The 20684-nt window shown below is 56.8% G+C and overlaps 1 protein-coding gene across 1 annotated transcript; it reads left to right on the forward strand.

Moving 5' to 3' along the window:
* The first annotated feature begins 5594 nt into the window (after window positions 1-5594).
* GIGYF1 (GRB10 interacting GYF protein 1) lies at window positions 5595-20561 on the forward strand. The gene is given in 32 exon segments (XM_070362847.1): window positions 5595-5742; window positions 9013-9147; window positions 10031-10274; window positions 10355-10384; window positions 10488-10553; window positions 11359-11510; window positions 11591-11651; window positions 11765-11875; window positions 11970-12099; window positions 12178-12273; window positions 12410-12521; window positions 12615-12723; window positions 13021-13061; window positions 13288-13458; window positions 13577-13830; window positions 13964-14072; window positions 14514-14651; window positions 14869-14966; window positions 15187-15220; window positions 15223-15357; window positions 15463-15629; window positions 15747-15847; window positions 15932-16048; window positions 16190-16290; window positions 16420-16502; window positions 16590-16736; window positions 16807-17037; window positions 17253-17440; window positions 17518-17678; window positions 17765-17928; window positions 18015-18144; window positions 18232-20561. Coding segments are annotated over 25 exon segments (3105 nt in total). The 5' UTR covers window positions 5595-5742; window positions 9013-9147; window positions 10031-10274; window positions 10355-10384; window positions 10488-10553; window positions 11359-11510; window positions 11591-11651; window positions 11765-11840; the 3' UTR covers window positions 18285-20561.
* Window positions 20562-20684: the final 123 nt, after the last annotated feature.

The following is a 20684-nucleotide window of genomic DNA, read 5'->3' on the forward strand; positions in this document are numbered from 1 at the left end:
CATAAAATGTAAAATTATAAAACTGTTAGAAGAAATATAGGGAAAAAAAGTCTTCATGACATAGTCAGGTAAAGAGTTCTTAGATACAACTTCAAGGGCACAATCCATTAAAGAAAAGAATTAATAAATTGTACGTCATCAGAATTAAAAATCTTTTCCTCTGTGAAAGGCCACCCAGCCACAGTCTGGGAGGAAAATACCTGCAAGTCACATATCCAACAATGGACTTGTCTCCAGATTAGAGAACTCTCTAAACTCAAGCATTTGAAAACAATTAGAAAATGGGCTTGAACAGAGGGTTCTTTAGCATACAGGTATAAGGATGACAAATAAGCACAGAAGATGTTCAACATCATTAGCCATGATGGAAATGCAATTAAAACCATGATGAGATGCCACTCCCCACCTATTGTTTGTTCTGTTGTTTAGTCGCTAAGTCCTGTTGGACTCTTTTGTGGCCCTACGGACCGTACCCTGCCAGGCTCCTCTATGGGATTTCCCAGGCAAGGATACTGGAGTGGGTTGCCATTTTCTTCTCCAGGGAATCTTCCTGCCCCTGGGATCAAACCCAAGTCTCCTGCATTGGCAGGCAGATTCTTTACCACTGAGCCACCAGGGAAGCCCTTACCCCCCTATTAAAATGTCTAAAATAAAAAATGTTGGACTTTCCTTATAATATCAATAACCTCAGATACGCAGATGACACCACCCTTATGGCAGAAAGCGAAGAGGAACTAAAGAGCCTCTTGATGAAAGTGAAAGAGGAGAGTGAAAAAACTGGCTTAAAACTCAGCATTCAAAAAACGAAGATCATGGCATCCAGTCCCATCATTTCATGGCAAACAGATGGGAAACAACGGAAACAGTGACAGACTTTATTTTATTGGGCTCCAAAATCACTGCAGATGGTGACTGCAGCCATGAAATTAAAAGACGCTTGCTCTTTGGAAGAAAAGCTATGACCAACCTAGACAGCATATTCAAAAGCAGAGACATTACTTTGCCATCAAAGGTCTGTCTAGTCGAAGCTATGGTTTTTCCAGTGGTCATGTATGGATGTTGAGAACTGGACCATAAAGAAAGCTGAGCGCAGAAGAATTGATGCTTTTGAACTGTGGTGTTAGAGAAGACTCTTGAGAATCCTTTGGACTGCAAGGATATCAAACCAGTCCATCCTAAAGGAAATCAGTCCTGAATATTCATTGGAAGGACTGATGCTGAGGCTGAAGCTCCAATATTTTGGCCACCTGATGCAAAGAAATGACTCATTGGAAAAGACCCTGATGCTGGGCAAGATTGAAGGCAGGAGAAGGGGACGACAGAGGATGAGATGGTTGAATGGCATCGTCCATTCAATGGACATGAGTATGAGCAAGCTCCGGGAGTTGGTGATGGACAGGGAAGCCTGGCATGCTGCAGTCCATGGGGTCACAAAGAGTCGGACATGACTGAGCAACTGAACTGACTGTGGTCTAGTGGTTAAGAATCTGCCTGCCCATGCAGGGGACATGGGTTCAGTCTCTGGTCCGGGAAGATCCCATGTGCCACAGGACAACTAAGCCCGTGCACCACAACTACTGAAGCCCATTGGCTCTAGAGCCCACGTGCTGCAACTCCTGAAGCCAGCACGTCGGAGAGCCTGTGGTCTGCAACAAGAAGCCCCCACAATGAGAAGCCAAAGCACCACAACTAGAGCGGAACCCCCACCTGCAACTAGAGAAAGCCCGTACTCAGCAAAGAGGACCCCGTGCAACCCCAAATAAAAATAATTTAAAAAAATTTTTGACAATAGTGTTTATGAGAATGCAAAGAAATTGGATCTCTCATACACTGTGGAAATCTTCAATGGTGCAGTCACTCTGGAAAATAATTTGGCAATTCCTTCTAACACTAAACTCACACTCACATGACCCAGCAAGAGCACTCACGGACATTTACAAACTCGTACATGAATGTCCACAGCAGTTTTATTTGTAATAGCCCCAGATCCGAAACAATCCATGTGTTTTTAAATGGGTGACTGGTTAAAGTGTGGTACATCCATATGATGGAATACTACTCGGCAATAAAGTTGGATCAAGGAGACTTGTTAGGCTGCTGGAAGACTAGAAACATCCTTGAACAGTACTGGGCTGAGCAGTTCATGGTTTACTGTGAAAGGCCAACAAGAGGAGCGAGACAGTGTGACCACTGCTCAGCAGGGAACATGTAGAGGCTTCAGTGGACCCTCAAGGATGCGCAGCCAACATAACCTTGGGGGATGCAAGGTTTTCCAAAGGAAGCTAAGGCTAAGGCGCGGCAGGAATATCTGGTAGTGGGGCACAGATCCTGTGCAGTTCCTGGAAGGTCTGAACTCTAGGAGAAGGGGAAGTCAAAGGAACCAGCAGAGGACTCAGAAAGAGAAGCTGGTGAAGTAGGAGGAAAACCAAAGGAGTATGGTGATATGGAAACCAGGTGAAGAAAGCATTTCCTGGAGGAGGTAGTGACCAGATTTATCAATGTGGTGATTTTGCATTGGTGACTTGACAAGCATTTACACTTGATCAACCAAAGAACTTTGCTTAGGGCAGCAAGTAATTTTGAATACAATAAATTAATTGTAAGGCCCATTTTGTCTGATAATTAACAATAAGCACTGTTAAAGAGCTATCATTCCATTACTCAGGCTGCCTGTCTTTTCATGATATCTAAAATGTTTTCGAAACTCTGACATACAGATAAATATAAAGGCTTGCAACTTAGGTGGGTGAAGCCAGGTATTGTAACACAGTGATTTGACACTAAGATGGTCCTTACGTTTTTGCATTTCATGGAAGGCAAACACTGCAGGGGAATCTGCCATTAGGAAAAAAGGCAGAGAGGTTGGCTGTTTAGTCTTACTTGAGACCTCCCTGTCATCTTAATTAATCATCTAACCGTATCTCTGTTTAGTTCAAAGCTTCCAAATTTAAAAAACACAAACCCAGATATTTCACAGCACAGTACCTGAATAAACAAAAATCTTAGGTCCAAGTGATTTCTTCATTCAGAAAATTTTCTTTAATTTTGTATAGAAAATTCACAGTTCCGATTTATGTCATTTCGCAAAGAGGCTGCATATACAATTCAACTTCCACAGTGTCACCAGCAGCAGAAGCATTCCCACTCTACAGCTGGGGCATAATTACTTGGCCAGGATCACAAGCTGGTACACAGGGAACCACTCCCAATTTTCCACCCTGGAGTCTGGCGTGCTCTCCCTAGGAAAGTACTCCTCCTCAATCAAAAGCATTTTCATGGGGACTTTCCTAGTGGTCTAGTGGTTAAGACTGCACTGCCAATGCAGGGGGCACAGGTTTGATCCCTGGGCAGGGAACTAAGATCCCACTTGCTGTGGGGTGAGGCCAAAAGATTAAAAAAATAAAATCATGCCAGCAGTCAAAGCCCTAAACTTTAAGTTCCTCTTTGCTTCTCATCCAACAGGCAATCCAGGCCCTCTTCTCCCATCATCCTGGACTGTCACTATTCTAAAGGCAATGCCCACTTTTCTCAAATCTACCCAAATCCTGCCCTTCCTGCTCGACACAAGTCACCACTTTCCCTGACTGCCTCCACTTCACAGGAATCCCTCTTTTCCCCTGTAACATTTCTCTACCATAACTGACAATCTCATGTTTGCTAATTAATAATTAAAACATGCTAAAGTGAAGACACAACATAGCAACAACAAAAGTTTGGGACTAAGAAAAAACAGCTGCCATAATTGAGAACCTTTTTCTATGAGAACTTGACCTGAGATTGGATTCTGCTGATATATTTTCATACAGTATTAACAATTTGAATATCCTGGGCTCAGAAGGCCCTGCTGCTGCTAAGTCGCTTCAGTCATGTCTGACTCTGTGCGACCCCAGACCACAGCCCACCAGGTTCCCCCGTCCCTGGGATTCTCCAGGCAAGAAGACAGGAGTGGGTTGCCATTTCCTTCTCCAATGCATGAAAGTGAAAAGTGAAAGTGAAGTCGCTCAGTCCTGTCGACTCTTCGCGACCCCGTGGACTGCAGCCTACCAGGCTCCTCCGTCCATGGGATTTTGCAGGCAAGAGTACTGGAGTGGGGTGCCATTGCCTTCTCCGGTCAGAAGGCCCTACTAGCTAACATTTGTGAAGTGCTTGCCCTATGCCAAGCATTGTGTTCCAGCACTCTACTATAGAATCCAGAGACTCAGAGATTAGCAAAGTGCCCAAGGCCAGAGTCTGGAATGGATGCAAGCCCTCACCTTTTATTAAAAAATATAGTTATTTATTATTTGGCTGCACCGGATTTGGGTTGCAGCCTGCTGAACCTTTAGTTATTGCACGTGGGATCTAGTTCCCTGGCCAGGGAGTGATCCAAGGACCCCTGCATTGGGAGCAGGGAGTCGTAGCCACTGGACCACCAGTGAAGTCCCAAAAAACCCTGGCTTTAAACAGTTGGATTTTCAGACTCTGAGCAAGCAGCTTCACTGACTACACTGAGACAGGAATCCTGATTGCAAGGAAGTCAAGGGAACTGAAAAAAAGCGGTCATGAAAACTCCAAGTGCATAAAAGCCTGGGGTGTACTCCGTGCAAGAACAAAGGGCCTTCCTGGTAGCTCCTGAGGTCCGCGATCCGTTTTGGCACAAGACAGAGGGCTCAAGTTCCAAGTTTGAATTTACCTTTCCCGGTCCTGAGAATTACATTGTTTTTGGTAACGGCTGTTTTAGAAAGCTGGTAAGTAAGAGTATACATTCTGGAGTAACTTCCAAAGAAAACGGTGAAAACACACCCAAAACTTTTTCATCCTAAAAAAAGTTCAGGAATCGGAAAAGTCATTCTTGAAAACCTCCTTTTTAAACAAAGACGGTGTCAATCTTCTTCTTGTATTTGCATAGTAGTTTCTCTCTTGCCAAAGCCTCTCACACGCACCTATTTTAATTCTTTCAGCACTCTGGAAAGATAGTGGAATGGGGGCAGGGGATAGGGCAGAGAAGATCCTCAATACCTTACTATATAATAGAATCTGAGGCCCGGTAGCGTTAAAGCGTTAAATCCTTTGCCCCCGAGGTCTAGGGGGCCACTCAGTGGAGGAGTCAGATGCAAATTCCAGATCTCACCAGCCAGCGCTGCCGCGGACAGTTTCTAAATCATTCGGCTCCTCGTTTACTTCATACACCCCGGGATATCTGATGAACACACCTCCGGGTTGTATGTGGTCTCCTTCAACCCAGGCGGGCTTCCCGGAGGAAGCCGACCGTCCGAAGAGTGGCGATGCCGCCAGCGGCGGCCTTCGTCGCGATGGTCGCGCGTCACGTGCCGGGGGCTGCCGGGGAGCACTCCCCGGGACACTCTCACCCCCCCAACCCCGGCCCGCGGCAGGCCTAGTCACGTGAGGAACCGGGCTCCCGGGTCACGTGCCGGGGTCGGGGGGGTCCGGGGGCGGCGGGCATCCGGGCCGTGCCCGCCGGGCACGCGGGGAGCGCGCCAGGTCGTGCGGGTCGGAGCGGGCCGGAGCCGCAGAGGGGGGCTGTGGCGGCGGCGGCGGCGGCGGCGGCGGCGGCGGCGGCGGCGGGGCGGCCCCGCGTCCGCGTCACGTGGTGCGAGGCGGGCAGCCATCTTGCTACAAACACAAACAGAGAGGAGCGGCCGCCGCGGGAGCGCCAGCGCCCCACCCCCGCCGCCGCCGCCCCGGCCCGCCGCGCGTCGCCAACGCCCCGGGACCGGAGCCTCGCGCCGCCCGCCCGCCGCGGTAAGCGCCCGGCGGCCCCGCGGACCCCCAGCCCGCGGCCGGGCCTGGGCCAGGCCCGCCCCCGACGCCGAGGCGGCCGCGCCGAGCCTGCGAGAGCCAGAGCGGGAGCGCGGGCCGCCGGCACGGACCCTCCCCCGTCTCCTCCCGAGGCCGCCGCCCCCGCCGTCCGGTGCGCCCGCCTCCCGAGCCTCCCCGCCGGTCCCTCCCCGCCCCGCGCGGCCCGGGCCCCCGCGCCGCGCCGAGGGAGGCTGGCTCCCTCCCGGGGGCGGCCGCCGGCGCCCCCGCACCTGGCGCCCCCTCCCTGAAGGGCACGCCGTCCTCCCGGGCCGGCCTGCCTGCTTCCCACCCCCGCGCTCCTAACGGTCGCCCTTCGGCCCCTCGGAACCCCGGTCTGGCTTCCCACCTCCCTCCGCCTGCATCCTCCGCCCGGGGGCCCGGGACCCTAATGCCCGGCGCTCCCCGAAGGTTTCTCCCAACGTGCCTCCGGGTTCTCGGCCTGAGCTGGGCCCGGCGGGTCTTAAAGTGCAAGCGATCCGTGACTTTGGCTAACGTGGAAGCGTCTTCTCTTAACCACAGTACCTCGACTGGGTCTGCGCCTACGTTTCAGCGAGCGGCATTAGTGCTTGGTCATTGGGGTCTCCTTCCTCCCGCTTGCCCGGCGGAGTGAAACACCTTAGTCTGTCCTGTGGCCGGGCTGGGCCCTTCCCAGCCCATCTCTCCTGATGCAGCAGCTCCTAGTCACGGCCCCACACACTTTGACTGTTTTTTATTTTTTCAGGTTAACTTTAAAGAGACCCTCACCTGGCAGGTCGTACACAGTCACTACTAGAATTCCCAGTAAGCGTCCAGGTCTAGTCCATCATAGCGCCGGGCCTGGCCCGGGGAAATAGATGCTCAGCCAGTAATTGTTAGCCCAGCTCTTTCCTCCATTCACCCCAGTCTCACTCCCCTCTTGCTTCTCATCTCTGCTTTTCCAATAATCAGCCTTCACAGTCTCTGCTGCTCCTGGGAGCTGACACTCGGTTGCAGTTTAGGCCCCGCCTCCTGGCTTTGCACCTGGAACACCTTGGGTACTCACAGGCTGGTCCCCTTAGCTTCTGGCGGTGTGGGAGTTTGCTCTCTGGTCCTTCATCTGTACCGTTTTTTATGCTGTCCCAAGCCACCCACCCTCACGCCAGCCTCAGTCTTAGTTCCTAGATGGCAGGTCCAGCGTGTCGTCAGGCAGGGTTGAAACAGATCTGGGCTTTGAGTTGCTGCCATGGCAGGGACTGGGGACCTCGAGGGTCCCATATGGTGGTGACACTCAAGTGAGTTCTGTTCTTTGACTCCTGGCCTGGGTTTCTCAGCCAGTGGATGTGTCAGTATTGTGTGTGATTTGATGGATGAAAGGACCCCGGTTTATGCTGGTTTCTACATCTGTGATTGGAGTTTGGGATAGAAAAAAAGGCCCCACTTTCACGCAGAGGAAGTGAGAAGAGGTGGCTCTGGGAATGATTTTTTAAATGCTAATGAGAAAAATGGTTTAAAACTCACAAAGTATGCTTGTGAGTTTGGGGTGGTTCCTGCCGAGTGTGTGCTCCTTCTCCAGGCTTGGGTAGCGTGTCAAAGACATCGGGGTCTCCTGTCAGGGCAGCTACAGCATCCCTTCCTTGTTTTCCCTGGCTGGAGCCCAAGCCTCAGCAAGTGGGCAGAAGGGATCAAATGAGGTAAAGTGTGAAAATGCTTTGAAAACTGTTAACTACTAGACTCCTCAGGGCATTGTCCTGACGGCTCAGAGGGTAGAGCTGGGTTAAAATACCTGCTAGGAGGAACACAGGCTTGCACCTCTTTTTAAGCCTCCGAGTTCCCTTCCTACCATGCGTGGAGAATCTTTCTTTCCACCCTGAGTAAGGGCGGAGTCACCGCCAACAAGCTTGGGGCTGGGCGCTTGCTCAAATGTTGGGGAATTTGGGATTCTACTTCTGTTAATGGTGGTGCCTTCCTGTGCCAAGGCGCATTGCTCTGGATTGGGGCTAATTTTAGGGGTGATGGAATGAGGAAATAATGTTCTTAACTTAGTGTGTACTGGGACCGCCTAGTCTCTGGATCTTTTCCTTCTCCTGTGATTTCAGAACGCGGGAGAACAGGCTCCCCTCCTGTTCCTCAAGCCTGTTGTGCACACCAGGATCAGTGTCCTCGCCCCTGGACTCCAGTAGGGGGCAGCCTTTTAATGGCAATAATTCAGATGCCCCAGGGAGGGAGGGTATAGTGAGGGTTGAGGAGAAGGGCGGGGGGTTGTGGATTAATGAGGTGCACAGATGCTGAGAGGTGGGGGCTAAGCAGGACACCCTTAGATCAGATAGCCAGGGAGGGAGGCTGTCTCCAGTCCCCTGCCTGCCGCCGCCTCCTCTTTACTGGAAAGGGATCCAAATGCAGGGCTTTGAAAGTTTGTGAATGACTTAGGACAATTTTGTTTAATGTGTTCCTTTCTGGAGGATTTCCCTCCTGGAGGGATTTCAGATTTCTCTCATGGGACAGTGTAATTAGGGGATGATTCCCTCACTCTTCAGAGAGGGGAATGAACTGGAGTAAATTTGGTTTCCTTGTCTTCCATTCTTCCCGCTAAACAGACAGTGGGTGTGGTTATCCTCTGCCCGAGGTGTACAGAAGGGGTTCTTTGCCACTATTGTTAATCTGTGTGTGTGTGTGTGTGTGTGTGTGTGTGAGTGAGTCGCTCAGTCGTGTCTGACTCTGCGAACCCCTGGACTGTAGCCCGCCAGGCTCCTCTCTCCATGGGATTCTCCAGGCAAGAATACTGGAGTGGGTTGCCATTCCTTTCTCCAGGGGACCTTCCTGACCCAGGGATCGAACCTGGGTCTCCTGCATTGCTGGCAGATTCTTTACTGCCTGAGCCACCAGGGAAGCCCCTGGGTATTGATAATCTGGGTCCAGATGATTCTTCGTTGTGGGGGGCGTCATGTGCATCGTAGGATTTTTAGTAGTGTTGCTGACCTCTGCTCGTGAGATGCTGGTCGCACTTCCCAGTCATGCCTACCAGAATTGTCCCCCAAGATGTGCCCTGGGGAGCAGCATTGCCCCCAGTTGAGAAGCAGTGGAAAAGGTGCGCGCCTGTTTGGCACTAGAAGCCACGGGGCGCTTGTGTGCTGCTCGCAGTCAGAAGAGGGGCCCCGGAGCCACCTGCTCTTGAGACCCAGACCTCCCCCGGCTGGGCCCACCCAGACACTCTACTTTTCTCACCCGCCACTCCTCTGCTTCCTCTCACCTCTGCAGTTTCCCTGCTTCTCTGCCCGGAGCCAGCCGCTTTTCCTCAGTTCGCTCCTTAAAACCACGACAGAAAGGTGACGGCCCGAAGAGGAAGGCACCTGGCGGCCAGCCGCCTTCGCCACTCCCTGGACGGGTGGGAGGGTGAGTCGTCCCTTTTCTGTCTCCCGCCCCACCGCGGGCTCTTCGGCCTGTCCATCTGGGAGATGGGGCTCTTCTGGGGTGGCCTGGAAGAGGCTCAGAACAGCCTCTCCTGAGTTTGTTAGGAAGTGGGGTGTTTTTCTTGGAGTGGAGAAGACTTAGGTATGGGAGAGCTATCCCCAAATGTCTTCTTTTTCCCTTAGATCTTTTTTAAGTGGTGGTCAGATATAACGTACACCATTTTAGCCATTTTTAAGAATACAATTCTGCAGCATTACATACATTCATGTTGTTGTGCAGCCATCCGCCTCATCCCTGCAACTTTTTCCTCTGCCCCAGTTCAGCTGAAACTATCCCCACTAAAAAACAACTCCCACTCCTTGCCTCCCAGCCCTGGCACCACTGTTCTCTGTCCCTCTGAATTTGACTCACCTCGGCATCTCAGGTGAGAGGAATTATCCAGTATCTGTTCATTTGTGACTGGCATGTTTCACTTAGCTAATGTTTTCAAGATTCATCCATTGGGTGAATTCCGTAAGGCTTGTAGCATCCACAGACTTAACCAGCCTCCACCGTTCTGGAAGGCTGAGTCGAACTGAGTGACGGGAAGAACTTTGCAACAGGCTTGTCTTCTGACGGCCGTGTTCGCCAGGGCCTGCTCCATCTCCGGAAAGGGCCAGCTGAGGCTGATGCAGAGGAGATGCCGGAGCTGGGGGAGGTCAGCCCTGCTCTGGGCGGTGTCCAGCTCTGCATCTCAGCCTAGGCTGCTGGGATTCTGGGGTGGGTCCTGTGTCTCGTGTGGACTTTGCTTCTTCTGGCCTGCAGCTGTGGTCGAGAGCCGCTTCCCATGTCCCCTCTGGTGGAAACCCTTCTTCCCCCTTCCCAGAGCGGTGGAGTCTCGGAGTTGATGGGAACTGTGGAGGTGCTCCGGTCCAGCCCCTGCCCCAGCCAGTGAGGGAGGCCCTTGCACACGGCTCCCTGAGACCCTGCCTGCCTGCCCCGTGCTCAGAAGCACCAGGGATGAGCCACCTTCTGACAGCCTCTTCAGCTGTTCCTTAGAGGGACGGGCCACTGCCGCCTCCCCCACGCTTCTGTCAGCCCAGTGACTCTGACCTTATTTCTGCTTTATGGTGAGGGAGCCTTCTTCCTAGCTTACAGTAGCACCGTTCCCTTCTTGGCTCTTTGTACTTATCAGGCTTTCTGATCCCAGGGAAAGGACCTCGGTGTTGATCCTTGTTTGGTGAGTGAGTCCTGGGCATGCTGGCCAGACTTGCCTGCCTGCAGCCTTTGGTGTGCCCCCCACCTCTGGCTTGGGAATAGCCCCCCTGCTCCCCTTGTACCAGGTTTCTCCCCAAGCTGAGTCTCAGGATTCGGAGCCAAGCACCCAGACCTGAGTCTTCAGGGGAGAGGTAATTTTGCTCCCACGTAAATTTCTTTCTTTTTTTAATATCTGTTTGTGTATTTGGCTGCACCAGGTCTTAGTCAGCAGCATGTGGGACCTGTCTCCCTGACTATGGGTCGAACCGCAGGCTCCTTGCATGGGGAGCAGTGTCTTAGCCTCTGGGCCACCAAGGAAGTAACCCCCGGATAATTTCTAATTCTCTTAACCAGCCTTTTCTCTCTCTAGAACATTTTTGATTCCAGTGGGTTTTTTGCTGGTTTGTGTGTGTTTTATCTTTGTCCTAAACATCATGTGTGAGCTTCCCGGGTGGCTCAGATGGTTTTAAAAAAAAAAATTCCACCTGCAATGCAGGAGACCCAGTTTGTATCCCTAGGTCAGGGAGATCCCCTGGAGAAGGGAATGGCAACCCACTCTGGTATTTTTGCCTGGAATCCTGGACAGAATCCCATGGACAGAGGAGCCTGGTGGTCTACAGTCCATGGGGTCGCAAAGAGTCGGCCACGACTGAGCAGCTGACATGAACATCACGTGTACCCCAGCCCCCTTTACTGAATGCTGCGGCCCTTGGCATCCTCTGCCGCACCTCCAGCTCCTCCTTCAGGCTCCGCTGAGTCAACTCACTGCCTGGGAGGCCTGCTGAGCAGAGGGCAGAGATGAGGAGGAGCCAGGGCTGTGGCCCCCTGTGCTCCCTAACCAGCAGCTTCCAGGCACTTGTGGGCCTTCCTATTATGTGAGACAGAGGAGGGCTGGAGGCAGGGAGGTCTGTCTGACCATTCATTTAACCCACTTTATTCTTTTTGCCCCTCGTTAAGGATCTTTCCCAGATGTGAAGGTCCCTCCTTGGGCACTGCTCTGCTCAGACCAACATCTAGTTGCCCGGGGATCCTGGTTCACTCCAGCACAGGCTCTTGCCTGGAGAGGGCCCGGCCCCTGCCCTACCCGCTTCCTCGGGGAAGGCTGCCAGGTGAGTCTGGGCCAGAGGGAGGGCATCCCCCTGCGGAAGCTGGCAGGGGCTCTAGCTGCCTGTCTCCTCCCCTTCCCTAGGCCTTCCTCCAGCGTGACTCTTTGGGTAACTCATGGTGTGAGTGGCACGTGGCTGGCTTAGGTGAGTCGTTGGTGAGACCGTTACTGTGTCCACCTAGGTGGCAGCCTAGTACTCACCCTCTCAGGCTCTGGGTGTGCCATCCCCAATGCCTAGCATCCCCCGCGCCTCCACAGGTGTTTGGAGAGTGAACGCCAGGTACCCCCTCCCCTGCTCCTCCCCACCGACCTCTGGGACACGCCCAGCTCCACAATGGCAGCGGAGACCCTCAACTTTGGGCCTGAGTGGTGAGTCAGGTGTGCTTAGAGGGGCATGGAGAAGCCCGGGAAGGACAGGGCTGCTCAGATTCCCATCTCTCTCCTTTGCGTGTCCCTTCTCCAGGCTGAGGGCTCTTTCCAGTGGTGGCAGTGTGGCCTCCCCACCCCCGTCCCCCGCCATGCCCAAGTACAAGCTGGCCGACTATCGCTACGGGCGCGAGGAGATGCTGGCCCTCTACGTCAAGGAGAGCAAGGTAGGCGCAGGCGGGGCTGCGGGGCCTCGGCTGGCGGAGAAGGCCGAGGAGCATGCCTACCTCCCGCCCGATCCACAGGTCCCTGACGAGCTGCAGGACAAGGAGTTTGCTGCGTTGCTGCAGGAGGAGCCACTGCAGCCCCTCGCGCTGGAGCCGCTGACTGAGGAGGAGCAGGTGGGGCCCGGCCAGGGCAGCCCCAGCGGGAGCAGCGGGGCTGGGGTTGGAGAGGTGGGGGCGGAGGCTGTGTGGTTCTGGACGGGGGTTGCTCGGGCGCCTGGGTCCTCACTCCCACCCCTGGCTCCCTCCTCAGAGAAACTTCTCCCTGTCAGTGAACAGCGTGGCCGTGCTGAGGCTGATGGGGAAAGGGGCTGGGCCCCCCCTAGGTGGCGCCTCCCGTGGCAGGGGCAGCACACGGAGCCGAGGTAGAGGGGGTGATGGCGTGCTCCGGGGCAGGCGGTCTTGAGGACTTGGGGAGGTGATCTGGCAGGTTTCCCACGTGCCCCTCACTCCTCCAGGCCGTGGCCGTGGTGACAGTTGCTTTTACCAAAGAAGCATTGAAGAAGGTGATGGGGCCTTTGGCCGAAACCCCCGGGAGATCCAGCGTAGCCAGAGTTGGGATGACAGGTGCAGGCTGGGACGGGGTGGCAGAGAGGGCCCCACGGAGGGAGGCTTGGGTCTTTGTCATCAGAGGACTCCGGGAGACCTGCCAGATTAGCCCTGGTCAGAGAGCTCTGTCCATCCCTTCTGACCCCTGTGGCCCTGCCCTGTCCTTCCAAGTCTCTGGGCTTGCCCTTGGGCTCCCTTCCAAGCCCTGTCCCCCTCCCGCCCCTCACTTCTCTCAGGGCAGAATGGACAAGGTGAGCTGAGATCCTGTAGGTAGGGAGGGACTGGTCTTCTGACCCATGCCTTTCCCTCCCACAGAGGCGAGAGGCGGTTTGAGAAATCGGCCAGGAGAGATGGAGGTACGGAGAGGGGCAGGGGTGGTGGCTGGGCCCTGCAGGTTATTGAGAGGGGGCGAGGGGCTGAAATGGCTGACCCGGGTTGGGGGCTGCTTCCTGGGGGAGGTGGTGGGGGTAGGAGGGCCCAAAGCTGGGCTCTTCTTTCCCCGCAAGGTGTCTGATAAGAGTCTTACAGGAACCATGGCCGCTGTCCACTGACTGTGTCTCCCCCTCCTGCCTTGCCCCCAAGCACGCTCCGGGTTTGATGAGGGAGGGGCTGGCCCGAGGAAGGAGCACGCCCGCTCAGATAGCGAAAACTGGCGTTCTCTCCGAGAGGAGCAAGAGGAAGAAGAGGAAGGCAGCTGGAGACTCGGGGCAGGACCCCGGCGAGACAGTGACCGCTGGCGCTCCACCAGCCCTGGTGAGATGGGGGTCAGGTGGGCATTGAGGGGGCGGGGGGGGTCCTGGTGGGCAGCAGAAGGGTGGAGACTCTGGCTTGACTGGGTACTGACTCTCCTTCCCCCACGTTTCCTGCCCAGATGGTGGCCCCCGCTCTGCTGGCTGGCGGGAACATGGGGACCGGCGTCGCAAGTTTGAATTTGATTTGCGAGGGGATCGAGGAGGGTGTGGTGAAGAGGAGGGGCGGGGTGGGGGGGGCAGCTCTCACCTCCGGAGATGCAGGGGGCCTGACGGCTTCGATGACGACAAGGATGGGCTCCCGGAGTGGTGCCTGGATGATGAGGACGAAGAAATGGGCACCTTCGATGCCTCCGGGGCCTTCTTGCCTCTCAAGGTATCTGCAAGGAGACGAGGGGGAGATTGTGTTAGAGGTTGGTGGGCACCTGCCTGCCCCAAAGGGGGGGTCCTTTCACGGCACTCTATTCTCTGCCACTCATCTCCCCGTCGTATCCCCCCGCCCCGTGCAGAAGGGCCCCAAGGAGCCCATTCCTGAGGAGCAGGAGCTCGACTTCCAGGGCCTGGAGGAAGAGGAGGAAGAACCTTCCGAAGGGCTAGACGAGGAGGGGCCCGAGGCGGGTAAGCCTGTGGGGTGGACGCCTGCGGCCTTGAGCTGAGTTTGCGTAGAAAGGCTGGTGCAGATGGGGTGTGTGGAGGAGCCTGAAAACAGCAGGCCTCTGTCCAAAAGGCCAAGTGTCAGATGAAAATCAAAGCAGAATCAAAACAACCTTTGGAAATCCCTCAAGGAATCTGTCGAACACGGTGCTGAGTCAGCGGTGGTAGGTCCGCAGCCCTGGACGGTGTTGCGGACGCACGGCCTCGCTGTAGGAGCAGAAAGGGAAGTGTGCAGAGCAGGCTCTGTGGTGGTAGTTCACCAAACCTTAGTCGTGTTGACCAGAGTTGTGTGGGTGGACTCAATACCCAGAGGTTCTTCTGGCCACAATAATACAATCTCTGCTTAATCACTTTTCAGGCCTTCCGGCTTGGTTTTGAGTTCTGGTAATTACCCTTGGTTTTCAGGTGGGAAGGAACTGACCCCGCTGCCTCCTCAGGAGGAGAAGTCCAGCTCCCCGTCCCCACTGCCCACCTTGGGCCCGCTCTGGGGAGCTAACGGGGAAGGCGATGACCCAGTGGAGAAAGACCTGCCTGCAGCTGAAGGTAGCCCGAGGGCAGAACCACCCTCTCCCTGGAGCCTGGACCTTGTGGGGAAACGGCTCCCCATCCGTGTGGGAAGGAGGCTGCAGGGGAGTTGGTCGGGAGGTGGCAGGGGCGCAGAGTTAGCACCCACCTTCCTGGAGTAAGAGTGGTGGATGGGCACTGTCTTGCCCCCTTCTCTGACTGCCCTGTCCCACCTTCCCTTCTTGGCTCCTTCTAGGAGATGACATGAGGGGAATGCAGCTAAGTCCTGGGGCGGGCTCACCGCCTGGCCCACCAGACCTGGAAGATGATGAAGGCTTGAAGCACCTGCAGCAGGTGTGGGGCGGGGGGTGGGGTGGGCTGTGAAGACTGTAGGAACCCTTCCCTGCAGGAGAGAGAGCCTTGGTTTTGTCTGTCCTCGATCAGGTTCCCACCTTCTCCCCATCTTGCCCTCCATGTTCAGACCTCATCTTCTGACCTCCCCCCCTCAGCCCCAGCCCCCTCTGTGTTGATGGAAGTGGCCAGTTGAACCTTCCCTCTTCCCTTGGGCTCCCAGGAGGCGGAGAAGCTCGTGGCCTCCCTGCAGGACAGCTCCTGGAGGAGGAGCAGTTCACGGCCGCCATCCAGGCCCAGGGCCTGCGCCACTCTGCAGCCGCCACTGCCCTCCCCCTCAGCCATGGTGCGGCCCGGAAGTGGTTCTACAAGGACCCGCAGGGCGAGATCCAAGGTGAGCAGGGTAGGGGGTGCAGGTGGGGCTCGGGGACAGCACCATCCTCGTCGAGGTCTTCTCTGGCGCACCTCTGTGACCGCAGCTGCCCTTCCCTTGGCCCAGGCCCCTTCACGACCCAGGAGATGGCGGAGTGGTTCCAGGCGGGCTACTTCTCCATGGCCCTGCTGGTGAAGCGGGGCTGTGATGAGGGCTTCCAGCCACTGGGTGAGGTGATCAAGATGTGGGGTCGTGTACCCTTTGCTCCTGGGCCCTCACCTCCCCCGCTGCTGGTGAGTGTACCCCCTTTGGCGTGGAACAGGGAAGGGAGGCAGGAGCCTGGCAGAGGGCAGCGGTGGGTGCAGAGCCAGACAGGGGCAAAGCCACGGGAACGCTGTGGCCTCACTCAGGGAAACATGGACCAGGAGCGGCTGAAGAAGCAACAGGAGCTGGCAGCAGCCGCCTTGTACCAGCAGCTGCAGCACCAGCAGTTTCTTCAGCTGGTCGGCAGGTACGGGGGGCCTAGCAGGGCTGGTCAGCAGGGCCCACGCTGACACGGGGCTGGCCCGCCTCACACCTGCGTGCTCCTCAGCAGCCGCCAGCTCCCACAGTGCGTGCTCCGGGAAAAGGCAGCTCTGGGAGACCTGCCGCCGCCGCAGCAGCAGCAGCTCACCGCGTTCCTGCAGCAGCTCCAAGCTCTCAAACCCCCCAGGTGTGTGGGCCACCGTCCTCGCTGTGTGCTCGTGGCCGAGCGTGTGTGGTGTGTCTGTACGTGACGGCCCTCGGGTGGTGTGGGGAGAGGGGCAGACGGGAGGTGGCTTCAGGGCGCTGAGCCTCAGTGCTTTCTCCTCAGGGGCGGGGACCAGAACTTGCTCCCGACGATGAACCGGTCCTTGTCGGTGCCAGACTCGGGTCCCCTCTGGGACATACATACCTCAGCCTCACCACAGTCAGGTGTGTGGCCCGCAGCTGCCCGCCTGGCCTGTCCCAGGTCTGGGAGTCCCCTCCACCTCCGACGGCCCCCTGTGGGTGGAGGGGACCGGGAGCCGGAGCTCCCCTCTGCAGCTGCCTTTGCCCCCACAGGCGGTGAGGCCAGTCTTTGGGATATACCAATTAACTCTTCGACTCAGGGTCCAATTCTAGAACAACTCCAGCTGCAACACAAAGTGAGTGGGCCCCTGGGGCTGGAGTCCTTGGGTGTCAGGGGCCAGGCCGCACCCGGGACAGCCTGGCGTCTGATCTCGACCCTCCAGTTCCAGGAGCGCAGAGAAGTGGAGCTCAGGGCGAAGCGGGAGGAGGAGGAGCGGAAGCGCCGGGAGGAGAAGCGCCGCCAGCAGCAGCAGCAGCAGGAGGAGCAGAAGCGGCGGCAGGAGGAAGAGGAGCTGTTCCGGCGCAAGCAGGTGGGGCCCGGCCCACTGCTGGCTCGGGGTGGGCGCGGGGGGCGGCCCTCACAGTGGCTTCTCTCTCCAGGCACGGCAGCAGGAGCTGCTGCTGAAGCTGCTGCAGCAGCAGCAGCAGGCGGTGGCCGCCGTCCCCGCGCCTCCTGCACCCAGTTCCCCGCCTCCGCTGTGGGCTGGCCTGGCCAAGCAGGGCCTGTCCATGAAGACGCTGCTGGAGCTGCAGCTGGAGGGCGAGCGGCACCTGCATAAGCAGCCCCCGCCTCGGGAGCCATCGCGGGCCCAGGCCCCCAACCACCGCGTGGTGAGCAGGCTGGTGGGCACCTTCTGCTCAGCTCCCAGGGTGACCCGGGGTGGGAGAGGGGGTGGCACGCTGGTCCCTGTCGGACTCCGGAGGCGCTCTCTGCCGTGAGGCCCTCACCTCACCCTGCCTTTGCCACCTGAACGCACTTCCCCGCTCAGCACCCCTGAGCGTGTGCCCTCCTGTATGGGTCACCCTTGACTTTCTGCCATCTGCAGCAGCTCGGGGGCCTGGGCTCCGCCCCCCTGAACCAGTGGGTATCTGAGGCCGGGCCGCTGTGGGGTGGGCCCGACAAGAGTGGGGGCAGCAGCAGCAGCCTGGGCCTCTGGGAAGACACCCTCAAGAGCAGTGGGAGCCTGGCCCGGAGCCTGGGCCTGAAGAACAGCCGCAGCAGCCCCTCTCTCAGGTGGGTGCCAGGCCACTGTGGGGGTTGGGAGCAGGCCTCCTGAGGGGACACCTCTTGACTCACCGCATCCTGCGCAGTGACTCGTACAGCCACTTGTCTGGTCGGCCTGTGCGCAAAAAGACGGAGGAGGAAGAGAAGCTGCTGAAGCTGCTGCAGGGCATCCCCCGGCCCCAGGATGGCTTCACCCAGTGGTGTGAGCAGATGCTGCACACGCTGAGCACCACGGGCAGCCTGGACGGTATAGGCGGCGTACCTACCCCAGGAGGCCGGGCCAGGGGTTCCAGATGCCGTCCCGTGGGTCCTGACCCCCATCCTGCCCCGTAGTGCCCATGGCTGTAGCGATCCTCAAGGAGGTGGAATCCCCCTATGACGTCCACGACTATATCCGTTCCTGCCTGGGGGACACGCTGGAAGCCAAAGAATTTGCCAAACAATTCCTGGAGAGGAGGGCCAAGCAGAAGGCCAGCCAGCAGCGGCAGCAGCAGCAGGTAAGGTTTCACAGAGCCCTGGCTGGAGGGGGTGAGGGCGCCCAGAGTCCCCCTGACCCCTCTCTTTCCTCTCTGTTGCCTTGCAGGAGGCTTGGCTGAGCAGCGGCTCCCTACAGACAGCCTTTCAGACCAACCACAGCACCAAGCTCGGCCCCGGGGAGGGCAGCAAGGCCAAGAGGCGGGCACTGATGCTGCACTCGGACCCCAGCATCTTGGGTGAGTGTGGAGCGGGGAGGCGGCTCCTTCCTCAGAACCGGGCAGGAGCGAGTGGGCGAGTTCAAACCCAGCTTCCCCTGGCTTCAGGGTACTCCCTGCACGGACCTTCTGGTGAGATCGAGAGCGTGGATGACTACTGACCAGCCCGTCCCACCAGCGCCCTGGGCTGTAGGCCAGGGGCAGCAGCAGCGGCTTGGACCCCTGGGTCCCCAGCCTACAGGCTCCCCATGGGGAGCATAGGAGGAAGCAGGGGCAGGGTCCCCAGCACTTGTTACAAACCACACGATGCACCTTAACTCACCCACCACGAGGCACTTTACAGATTGAGGGGGGAAGGGTTTCGTTTTTGTTTTTTTGGTTTTAATTTTAAACGACATTGAAGGAAACATAGAAGAGACAAAAAAAAAATGGTTAAAAAGTAGACTCTAAGCACTCCCTTTCCCTTTGTCGGATAGTGGGAGTGATAATGGACGATCCACAGAAGTTTTTGTTTTTGGGTTTTTTTTTTTTTTTTTTTTAGAAAAAAGAAAAACAACAACAAAAAAAAATGGTTAGGAGACTGAAAGTAAAAACACACTGTTATTTGGGGCAGTGGGGACATGGGCCCCACGGACCTGTCCTGCCTGGCCCCCGAGGCTGCACTTACCCTCCCCGCCCCACGAGGTGGGCCACTGGGGTAACTGGAAGCTGGGGCGCCAGCAGTTTGCACAGCGAGGCCCCCTCAGCCCCGCCGGCCGGACCCGCTGTGAACGGCCCCCTTGTGCTGTGACCGTGGCAGAGGTGTCTGGGGCCGGGGGGCCTGGCCCGAGTAGCCCCTTGGTTTTGCTGCTTCGGGGAAAGTTGCACAAATGCACGAGGCCGCCTCAGCGCCCCAGGCAGCCATCCTGCGCCGGCTGACGGAGTGAATGGGAGAGGGCCTGCGGTGCCAACCTCATCTGGCTGCCATCAGGCCGGCAGAACTTCCACTCTGGCCCTGGTGAGGGGCTTCCCCCGCGCTGCCATTCGGGGGGCTGGCTTGGGTATGAAGCTGAAAGGCCCAGCTCCCTGCCTTGCCACATGAATGTATTCTCTGGGCCATGAGCCCCTGCTGCGCCCCCTGCCTCAACCCTGAGCAAGGCTGGGGCAGAGCAGTTTCTCCAGGAGCTGGAGAGAGAGGCACCACTTAACGACTGTTGTTTCTCCTGTGAAGGGGGCAGAGGAGGGGCCAAGGAGGCCACAGGAGTGGGCCGCTGGGGGCTTCGGGCTGCAGCGCGGGGCTGTTAGGAGGGAGCCCCCCCATCTGCAGCCGCATGTGTGGGACGTGGACCACCCAGCTCTGCCCTGACCCCTCTGTTGACCAAATGGGAGAGGAGCAAGTGGCCTCTCCCCTCCCTGCTCCCCTGATATTTTTAAATGTTGGGTAAGGGTGGGGTGTCAAGAATGGGAGTGTCTGTCTCTCCTGGGTCGGGGTAGGCTGCCTTTCACCAACTTCTTATTCCCAATCACCTACCTAGGTTTGTCTCCATTCGTGGGTTTTCTTTAAGTTTGTTGTATCTTTTGAGTTTCTCATCTAACTTCTCCCATGGACCTCATTGCTCAGAGCGCAGTATTAGGGCAAGATTCTGCCACTGCCTCCCCTCCATGAATGTATTTATCCTTCCTGTCCTGGGGAAATGGGGAGTGGTCCCTGTTTTCTTTCCCCATCTATCCCCAGAGAGATGACCTTTTTTTCTTTCTTTTTTTTTTTTTTTTTGCACCAAAGTGGCAACTGGGTCAGTGTTGGGGGATAAAGCTGGCCTCGGGGGTGGAGGGGCCCCCTCCACCTGCTTCTCCCTGGTTTCAACAGTGTTAGCGTCCGTGAAAAGACAATATTGTATTCTCTCTAAAGCAATAAGGGGGTGATGGGCCAGGGGGAAACGTCTTGCTGCTGCTGGCCCCCCAGCTCCCCCTCTCCTCAAGCCAGTGTTTGGCGGCATTAGAGGTGTGGGGGAGTACTGTCGTGACTGAATGTAACTGCCCCCGCCCCTGCCGCAGCCAATGCAGGGGAGGGGGGGTGACACTCTTCCCCGTCTCTACCTTCCCCTCCCCCCCAGCTAAAGAGACTTTGAATTTAGGGGGCCCTTGAGCCTGGAGAGGCCTTAACCCTGTGAGGAAGTGTAGGGGGAGCCCTCTCCCACCCCCATCCCCTTCTGAGAGTGGTCAATGTTTACAAGCCCCTGAGCCCCCCAGCCCAGGGACTCAGCCCCTTGCTGTCCTCCCCCAGCCCGTCTTCCTGGGCCCCAGCTGCTCTCCCGCCCTTCCTGGGGTTGGGGTGGGTGCAGGGGTCGTCCTGTATCCCGTCGTCTGCCTTGTACCCACAATCTCCCCCACCCCATGTGACCCTTCTCTTGTACCTGCCTCTGTAAATACTCCCCCTCAATAAAACTTGGTGTGTGTTCTCCCCGGCTGCCTCTTGAGTTTTTTTCTTGGGGGAAGGGGATACTGGGAATGACAGACACAACTCAGCTGGGAACTGAGCCATGGGTGGGGGGCAGCCAGACCAGAAACGGGAGGGCTGTGCC

The sequence above is a fragment of the Bos mutus genome, chromosome 25 (assembly GCF_027580195.1).
Source record: "Bos mutus isolate GX-2022 chromosome 25, NWIPB_WYAK_1.1, whole genome shotgun sequence".
Taxonomy (NCBI): Eukaryota; Metazoa; Chordata; class Mammalia; order Artiodactyla; family Bovidae; genus Bos; species Bos mutus.